Below are 9,956 nucleotides of genomic sequence, written 5' to 3'. Positions count from 1 at the left end.
TAATGGTTTCTGCTTTTGAGATGTGAAATTAGCTGCTTTTAATCCTCTTAAATTACAGTAAACACAATCATTGTGAGGTTTGGATTGTTGGTCGGAAAAAAAGAGAACTGAAGGTGTCACCTTGGGCTCTGGCTCACTGTAATGGGAATTTCTCAAGCGTTTCTTACGTTTTACAAGCCAAACTATAAATGGATTAATCGAGAAAATATTCAACAAATGAATCCATAATGAAAATAATACACAAGAGAGAAAAATGCTGCTTAAACGTTAATACAGGAGTGATAATAATCTAATGATATACTATTAATTACAAAGTTTACTGTCAGATACACTGTATACCATTTCTCTCCATCGACTACTTCCGCTTGTGATATTTTTAAGTATATTTTTCTGATTCAATATTTAAATACACACATTTCCCTTATTACAGAGCAAAAAAAGAGTGAGTGACACCTGGCGGATGTCAAATCCATGATAACAGTGATTATTTATAAGTGAAGATGGTCTCTCGGGAATGCGTGGCTCTGGGGAGATGGTTTAGTTTTGCATCATACAGAGGCGTGCCCTCTGACGCAACCACGCATCATCCCGCCACGCTGTGCGAGAGCCACACGGTCATATAATCAGCTTCAAATAGCAGACCGGACAGGAAACGTTCAAGAGGGCTTCAAGAGGGCTTTGAACTCCGCTTCACTTCTTTTTGGTACTGTTTGACATTCCTCCGTGTTTTCTTTGTCCTGTTTTTAAAAACGCTTTCTGTTTAGATTAGTGACAGTCTGGATGTGCGACGGTTAGCTCGTTAGCTGGTGCTGCCTGAAGGAAGCGAAGCTCTCGTGTGTGGTAGCATTGATCTTAAAAGCGTTAATACTCTTTGGCCGAGAAGAAACCGGCTTTTATTTATGCCATGTTTAATTCAATCTTTCAATGACAACTACAACGAGCTTAAAGCTATTTGCCATGGTGTAATATTACATACAAATTGATTTTGGAAGAGCTGCTCAGCTTGCAAGTACCATCTGATCAGAAACTCTTATGGTTCTTATTTAGCCCTCGCTGTAATGTTGATGGGTGTGTGAGGAGGCAGCTCCCCACCAGCCTATCCTGTTAAAGAGCAGGTTAAATGGGGACTGGGTGTCATATCAGGTGGAAAAAAAGGTTCACTGCCCTTAATGAAATGCACTCCAGGTGCTGTCTGTTTGCTGTGTGTGTTTATTCCCTGTACACGATTATTGATTATCCCTAGCCAAGTAGTTTGTTTTTTTCCAATCAGTAAGCCTGGCATATTTCAAAACTGCTGCACTTTTTTTCAAGTTTTTTTGCAAACCCAGAAGCGTTGTGTAATAATCACACAGTTGAGAAACAACAGTCACACGCTCATCCAGACACCTTTATGTGTAACTTAAATACCAAACTGATGAGATAGTGGGTTGCTCTAAAACCATTCAGTGCGAGGACATTATGAAAGCCACCTCCTCAGTCTTAAATATTTAAACATTTGGAAAGCAGCCATGGATTATCTAACTGATTAAAAATAAGAAAAGCAATAGGTTTTACAGTAGTAGATGATTAAAGTGAAGGGCAGGTTTGAAATAAGTCTCCTTTGATTGCGACCGAATAGAAAAGTCTGGAACATCACAGTTGACTTGCTACGCCGCTGTGGGATTATCTATTGTTAACCCTCACCAAGCAAAAGTCTGTTCCTGTATTGTGTAGAATGTGAAAGAGAAGCGTTGTTCAGCAGACCTGTAAAGCCTGTGTGTTCTGTGGAATCTCACATAGCAGTGTATTAGCTTATTGGGCTTGATCTTTGTAGCTACTGTGAAGCTTTGTTTTATGCTTTTTGTATGTTGGTGACAGCACCGCTGCCAAAAAAAAAGGAACAGGTTTCAGATTAGTGGTTCTCAAATTTCTTCGGTTTTGGAGAAAAGAACCAGGAAGAAAGTTAAAACCCACTCAAACCAAGTGTTTAGGTGAAATCCTGAGCTATTACTTACTGTCCACTGTTAGTGTGTTAGTGTCACTGCTGTTGTTGTGGCAGCATGTCTTCGATCTGTTGTTTGCTCTGACTTGTCTGATGTGTTCCATCTTTTGATATTTAATCACTGCATATTAATGACCGGACTAATTTCCTTTGTACTTAACTGTTTTGACAGTTGCTCTAAACACATGTGAATCCTGTTTTCTTGTTACTGTATTACTGTACTGATTCAGTGTTAAAATTACTTTGATTTCTTATCGACATACAATTAATATGATCAAGGATAAAACACAATAAAGCTAACAGCTTACAAACATTATGGTCCTTGTTAGATTCTTTCTTTAGAACTTATTAACCACTTGTGACAGTTGTGTAAATCATCACTTTGCTACTTTCTATCATAAATACCAACTGAGTTATCTTTTTTTTTGTGCTTAATCATATAGTCAGAGCTGCATACAACCATGAACGGAATGATTCTCCAGTTCAGCCGCAGTCTAAGCCGTGCTGCCCCTGTTCTCCATCGCAGCATCCACTCTGGCACACGTCCCGCCTCCACTGCTGCCACCAAACTGAGGGCTGAACGCCTGCTTACCTCAGAGGAAATCTATGTCCGCGAGGACAAGTACGGAGCGCACAACTACCATCCCCTGCCTGTGGCTTTAGAGAGAGGGGAGGGTGAGTTCAGAGTATCATATGACTACAAAAAATAATGGTCGAATTAATGCGTGGTTAACAGACGAGCATCGCACCGTGCTTTTTCTCCTGTAACCTCTGGTTATTTTGTTTTATTCTTTTCTCTACTTAAGGCATCTATGTGTGGGATGTGGAGGGCAACCGGTATTATGACTTCCTGAGCGCCTACAGCGCAGTAAACCAGGGACACTGCCACCCAAAGATCATAGCTGCGCTCAGCGCCCAGGCCTCCAAACTCTCCCTGACCTCCAGAGCTTTCTACAACAATGTGCTGGGAGCCTATGAGGAATACATCACAAACATGTTTGGCTATGACAAAGTGTTACCCATGAATACAGGTAAGCAAAGCACCATATAGTAGTCATAGGAGGGAACATCTTCAGACATTTGGATGAGTGCAATTGTTGACATTTGTTTGGCAACAAATTAGGTGTTGAAGGTGGTGAGACTGCCTGCAAGCTTGCCCGCAAGTGGGCCTACAGTGTGAAGGGGGTTCCCAAAAACAAGGCCAAAATCATCTTTGCAGGTAAGTAACCACCTTAAGTTTTAAAAGACTGCATCACAATTTAGAAATTTGCCCCACTTGTCACCTGCCCAGAGAATCATAAGAAAATTTGCACCAATGTCATGTATATCTTAATTGGATCGGTACAAAAGCTCAAGGCTCAAAATCTCTTCTCTGTAAGACTAGATTTCAATAACTGGTTTTGTTTACACTGGAAATTGGAAAAGAGAACTAAACTTTGCTTAAATCTACAGTGAGCTAACATTCCAAGTATTACAGAACTTGTTCCAGCTGCTACAGGGTAAGGTGACTATTGGGACAAATCCAAACAAGTCTTTTTAATCTTAGACTAAAAAAAGCACAGGTTTCTAATTACCTATATTATGTAAAGATGTAAACTGAGAACAGTAAGTTAAACATGCTATCTCATTCTCTCTTGTTGATTAGATGGAAACTTCTGGGGCCGCACCATGGCAGCCATCTCCAGCTCCACTGACCCCAGTAGTTATGAAGGTTTCGGCCCCTTCATGCCAGGATTTGAGCTTGTTCCATACAATGACATTCCTGCACTGAAGGTACAGGTTTTGACCCTGTCAATACACACAATCTAGATAGCTACCCTGAATGTTTACATTTGTTTGCATCACAGAGAGGCGGTACAGTGTTCTGACATTTCTGAGCTGTATAGAAACGTTCTGCCACCGCTTTCAACCCAGTCGCCAAAGTGCCTCGTAAATACCAAAATTAAAGAGTAAAGTTTTCTCAGTCACTGCACACCAGACATCTTTTATATAACACCATCTCATTTGCAAAATAAATAGTTATGCATGATTCAAAGGCAGCAAAAGTTTCATCATACTTTCTGTCGTAATGTGCTTGGTAGATAAATCCAACATGCAGGAGCTCAAAGTCTGCTGCTAAATTCCATTCACAGTGGTTTTCTTTCCTTGGAGAACAAACAGTTGTTATGGAGGCTGCTGTTTTGGAAATATTTTTTTTCTTTGTTCAATGAAGGAAAAGGTTTGTTTTATCCTGCCTTGTAGTTGAAGATGTATCTTATTTTAACAACATTATCATGTCCCTATGTTCAAAAATCATGTTTATTTCATAAGATCCTCTAAAACTAGCTGACTTGAAACATTCTTTGTCTATGTAAACATGAGGAACAAATGACTGACTCAAGTTTCGTGTCAATGCTGATAGGGTTATCTTAGCAACTGTTACTTTTCTGTGTAAACATAAGAACCTAATGATTGACTGATGCAGCATGTATTTATTCACAGGCTTATCTTGGACAAAGATAAAAAATGTCTGACCAGTCTCTTTTTTTTTTATCCAGAAAGCCTTTCAAGACCCAAATGTGGCAGCTTTCATGGTGGAGCCCATCCAGGGCGAGGCTGGGGTGGTGGTCCCCGACCAGGGCTACCTGACCAAAGTCAGAGAACTTTGCACTAAATACAACGTAAGTCAAAATGGTTCAATTTATAAAACCAAATATCACGCTCACAAATTTGCTTCCAAGGTTTTTACAATCTATCAATCTACAGCAAACAACATCCTCTATTATTTGACCCTCAGTTCAGATATTGAGTCTCTAGTGGCTTTGGCCTGAACTACTGTCTTTTTTTCAGTAATAAAATCACACCATGATGGCATTTTCTTCTCTAACCGACCACTTATTATGCCTGAAGCTTGTTCCATAGTGTTTTATGAGTGTTAACAGTGTGATGTTGACGTCAAACAGCTAGCAGGCGTCCAGGTTTAATTCTGAAGGCTGAGCACACGACAAATAATAGGTTCTTTAGCAGAGGGGTAGATGGTGGAGAGAGAGACTACACTCTAGCACTCAACTTAAAACTGCCACCTCTTAATACCAATGTGTGTTTTGGTAACACTACTACAGTTTAAGAATCCTCAAGGTGCATTCTGGTATATGGGTGTGCATTACGCCAATTTAGAGACAACATTTTGTAGTTTTTATCATGCTGCTTGGAGTACAAGTGCACATAATATATTTCCCATATGCATGATTCTTTGGCCTAAATAGTAGAAGTAGTGCAACACCCCCCCCCCCCCCCCCCCCCCCCCCCCGCCAAAAAAAAAGTCTTACAGACTGTCTCCTTCTGATCGTCGAATTGATTGAGGGCAAACTATGTTTTCAGTCATTTATATATACGTTTTCCTATCTGGTATGAGGAGTAGAAAAGCACTGCAGATGACCTCTGCTTCACAAGGACAGAAAGGGTTTCAGTCAGTTATGTCAAAAGAAGAGCAGTGATGTTAAATTGCTTCATAGCAGACAGAGGGGTCCAGTCTTATCAGCTAACGTTTGCACATCATTCACTCTAGGGCTAACAGTTCTTATAAAGGAGCATGTGAGCACTTGGAGCAGTGTAGCTTAACTGGAAGTCATTTGATCTAAAATGTGGCCAAGTCTTGTTCAGGTCATTACATTTTTTTCAACCTTCTACTTTCCCTGGTTATGTTCACATAGAGCAGTACAATTGCAATCCCACATGAAGTCCTGTGTGTTTTGTTCAGGTGTTGTGGATTGCTGATGAGGTGCAGACAGGCCTGGCACGTACCGGCCGGCGGCTGGCTGTGGACCACGAGGAAGTCCGTCCAGATGTGGTAATTCTGGGCAAAGCTCTTTCTGGAGGAGTTTACCCTGTAAGTATTTTGTTGTTGTTCAGTAGCACTTCATATCATGTTATAGATTTATTTTTGCTATAGTCACAGACTTAAACTTTGGGACTTTTGGAGTCCTGTTTTGCTGGACAGGAGTATAGACCATTTAATGTGATGTAACTGACCTTTGCATTAACTGATCTTTGTGTCAGGTTTCTGCTGTTCTGTGTGATGATGAAATAATGCTGACCATCAAGCCTGGGGAACACGGGTCCACGTATGGAGGTAACCCTGTGGCCTGTCAGGTTGCTATCGCTGCACTTCAGGTCAGTGTTTGGGTGCACTTTATCTATCTTTTTCTTGTTTATTTTCCTTTTAACAAATCATCACTTATTCTTATTTTTTTCCCCCCTTTGTTTTAAACTGATAAAATGGAGAGAAAATGTAGCGTAGTATGCAACAAACCAGAAAGTTGAAATAATTTTAAAGCATCTACACCATCAAAGACAATATGACATTAAAAGAAAAAATACGCATGTCAGCAATAAGTTCTCTCGTTTGTCAATTGTTTTAAAAACTCTTAACTCTACTCTCTTTTAATTGGTCTTATTTGCAGGTGATGGAGGAGGAGAAGCTGGCAGAGAATGCTCAAAGGATGGGAGAGCTGCTGCGGTCTGAGTTGAGAAAGCTTCCCAAAGACATTGTGACAACAGTCAGAGGAAAAGGCCTCCTCAATGCAGTCGTCATCAAAGAGACCAAAGGTACAGTAATGTAAAACTCCCACAACGGCCCTCTGATAGCAAAGGTTATTGGGTAATTAATCTAATTAGAGACCAGTAGTTATTACTGCACTATCACACGAGTAATTAGTACTCATGAGTTAGACCACACCCATCTTCAACCTCGACCTTTATTTTTGATCTCAGTTACACGCTTATAAAGTTTCATGACTGTATCTTGCAAGGTTGTGGCACTATTGCAGGCATGTAAACACCTACCAAAGCACTCAAAGGCGCCTCTGTGGTAGTTTCTGCTACAGTAAGTGTCTCCAGGACAAGGTGAAAACAAAACACACTGTTGCGGCTGGAAAAATGTCACTTAATATACATTTTTCTTGAGCGCATTCCTCAGGCTACTAAATACATCAAACTCGTTTAATTCAGTATCTACAAATGTGTCTATGTACTGGAAGTCAGAGCATCAAGACAGAATTGGTTTATGTTTTTAAGTTGACTGGAACAAAAAAATATCCTAGATGTTTGTGCTATAGAACTTCAGGACAAGTTAAGTTAAGAGGGAAATTGGAAAATGCAAAGTAATAGTTTATTGGACTGGATCTTTGTCAGAATTTATTTGCATCTTGCTATATTAAATAAAACGATCTCCCCCCAGACTACGATGCCTGGAAAGTGTGCTTACGTCTTCGTGACAACGGACTGCTGGCCAAGCCCACCCATGGTGACATCATCCGCCTGGCCCCTCCCCTCATCATTAAAGAGCATGAGCTGCACGAATGTGTCGATATCATCCAGAGAACCATCATGTCCTTCTAAGCAGCTGCTACTGTAGTAATACACAGACATTCTTTAAATTGATAATCCGCATTAGCTGAAGCTATGGCCTGTCAAAGTCGCCGAAACATTTATTACTTGTGTTCATTTCTATGTGTTTTTAAGATAGGGGCTCTTTGAAGGGCAATTACTGTAGAAATACAGTATACAGAGACTGTGTATGGAATGTGCTTCTACGAAGATACACTGACACTTTTGTACAGAAAAACTGCTGTAAAGAAAAGGGTTCCGTTAGACTGCCTGAGGAAAGACTGCTACACAGGTGGAAAACATCTGTGGTTTGTTTTAAATGTTCCCCATCTTAAAATGAATTCAATAAATAGATGGACTTTGAAATGGTTAATTCAGGGTTTTGCTGGTAATGGGTGATGTAAATAATGACCATTGTGTCTTGAACGAAACCTTTTTCATTTAAAAAAAAAAAAAAATCACTTTATTTCACTTTTTTTTTTTTTCTCAACAGAGGCGCACAGATACATCTGACAGACTTTTGTATGGGACAAGTTACAAGTTGAAAAACATAAGAGGGAAAGACAGCTTGCTGAAGTGAAATTGTGTCTATAGTACTCAGTGTACCATAGTTTACTGCAGTAGTATAGATTAGTTTACAGTTACAGCTCAGTTACAGTCTACTCAGCTGCCCCCATCTGCTGGGGTTCACGTGCATCTTTAAAAAGCCTTGACATGTAGAGGAAGTTCTCAGATTCCAGGTCTTCAGAATTTCATAAAAAACTTCATAATTGCACTAAAACTCTGACAATGCTAAAAGTTTAAGTAGATTTAATGTCCCGTACAAATTATAAACATATTATATGAACCTGTTTCATTTTAATTGAAAATAAATGACTGTTACTGTGGAAGAAATGCTTTATGGGAACTGTAGTCCTTGAACTTAAATGCTGAAACCGAACATAAGTTTTTTTTCCTCTTTGTTGTATTATTTGGTTTATTTTATTTCTAAAAGGGACATGCTGTGTGAGGATTATGCTGCTAGCTAAGGCTGGTTTAGTTTCAAGTATTTACAGTATCCGTTCAGTTGTTGAACTTTCTAGTGAATGTTTTAACTGTTGTAAAACAATGTAATTTCAAGGGCTATATCACCTTGAAGTAGTTACATAACCCATTGTTCATCAAATAAATTTTTTGGCAGTCTTCACTCTTGTCTCTTGGCTATTTGTCCAAACTAAACAAATGTCAGGAAGCAGGTAACTGCTGATTCAAATCTGGAGCTTGATGATGTAAAAGGAGCCTTTCTGGATTAGCAACCAACAACCTTTAACTGTGTCTTGAAACACCGGGTTTTATAGTTACTGAGTAAAATATAAAACATGTCACTCTACACCAGATGATGCTCCATATTTGAAGGAGATTAAAAAAAAAAATGCCTGAGTTCTGCTTTGACATCATTACATACCCCAAGGAAAAGCGTACAGACAATTTTCAGTGCCACATTGTCAAATACTGTCAGTGCACCTCATCCATTATTTTTGCAATGATTGTAGATGTAACACTAGATGGCGCTGTGCTCTCACAGAACTGCGACTGAGCATCTGGGGTAGTTAAATGAAGTAGCCCATACAAACACTTAGCGGGGAGGCGTTAAAGCTTAAAGGAAGAAATGTGTGGATCAGATACTGAAGCTGCACTGAAGATACATTTCAAGACAAATCATGTTATAAAATCCCTGCTTATTATATGTTATGAGCCACAACCTGGATGATCCATCCATCAGTCTGTGTCACAATCCTCCACGCCAAGAGTACACTGACAGAGATTTGACATATTTGACACTCATCATACCCAAGAGACAAACTGCATCTTGGAAAAACAACCACACAGTGTGTCCACATATAATTTCTCACACAGCAACAATATAAACAGCGGCAGTAACAGAATTAATACTGAAATACAGGTCTGAAACATGGTATGAGTTAACATGTCACCACTGCTGTAAAGTGAATTAAGAGAAAGAAGGAGATAAACAAAGAAACACATTTTACATGTAGAAATTTAATGTGAAATAAGGACTCCCTGGCAAACTCTCATTGAATCATTGTGGGAGAACAAACTCAAACTGTGAGATCAACAGAGCCTGACAGGTTCTCATTAGTTAGCAGTAATTAACAAACCACATGGTCTCCCATTTTCTCACTCGGCTTATTTAAAAGCAGCAAAGTTGTTTAGCAAAAGTTGTGCAACAGACATCAGGTTTCATTCTGAAGCAGGTGCACAAGAAGACATATTGCATACTGTTAAGAATCAATAAAATCCACTCTAATTATTTTAGTGCTTTGCACTTTTAATGGCATATGCCTGGCCAACTGCTCTTTAAAGACTTTGTATTGAGTGCATTTTTGGCACATACGATTTATCCAGGGGAGGCTTGGATGGTGTTTTGTAGGAATGCATTGCTTGACATACAGTACAGCTGCACACATTCTTGACTGGACACTGACCCAGCACTCCCACAATCTTATCTACTGGTCACTGAACAGCTGTGTCAGATTTATTTACATTTACTCATTTGGCAGAGGTTTTTATCTGAAGCCACTTACAAGTGAGGGACATCACTAAAGCT

The 9,956-nt window shown here is 39.6% G+C and overlaps 1 protein-coding gene across 1 annotated transcript; it reads left to right on the top strand.

The window, feature by feature from the left end:
- Positions 1-559: 559 nt before the first annotated feature.
- Positions 560-8,534, top strand: oat (ornithine aminotransferase). Its single transcript, XM_056366673.1, has 10 exons — positions 560-703; positions 2,425-2,656; positions 2,788-3,012; positions 3,105-3,200; positions 3,627-3,754; positions 4,519-4,641; positions 5,721-5,849; positions 6,020-6,133; positions 6,424-6,568; positions 7,200-8,534. Exons 2-10 carry the CDS (start codon positions 2,443-2,445, stop codon positions 7,358-7,360), a joined length of 1,335 nt encoding a protein of 444 aa, XP_056222648.1. The 5' UTR covers positions 560-703; positions 2,425-2,442; the 3' UTR covers positions 7,361-8,534.
- The last annotated feature ends 1,422 nt before the right edge of the window (positions 8,535-9,956 follow it).

This window comes from Seriola aureovittata, chromosome 21 (genome assembly GCF_021018895.1).
Source record: "Seriola aureovittata isolate HTS-2021-v1 ecotype China chromosome 21, ASM2101889v1, whole genome shotgun sequence".
NCBI lineage: Eukaryota > Metazoa > Chordata > Actinopteri > Carangiformes > Carangidae > Seriola > Seriola aureovittata.
The sequence above is the reverse complement of the archived record's forward strand: the minus strand, read 5'-3'. Positions and strand labels throughout refer to the sequence as shown.

Coding starts and splice junctions, on each gene's coding strand:
- oat (XM_056366673.1), top strand. CDS start 2,443: ATGAACGGAATGATTCTCCAGTTCAGCCGCAGTCTAAGCCGTGCTGCC. Junction 4,642..5,720: donor AACTTTGCACTAAATACAAC/GTAAGTCAAAAT, acceptor TGTTTTGTTCAG/GTGTTGTGGATTGCTGATGA. Junction 6,134..6,423: donor TTGCTATCGCTGCACTTCAG/GTCAGTGTTTGG, acceptor TCTTATTTGCAG/GTGATGGAGGAGGAGAAGCT.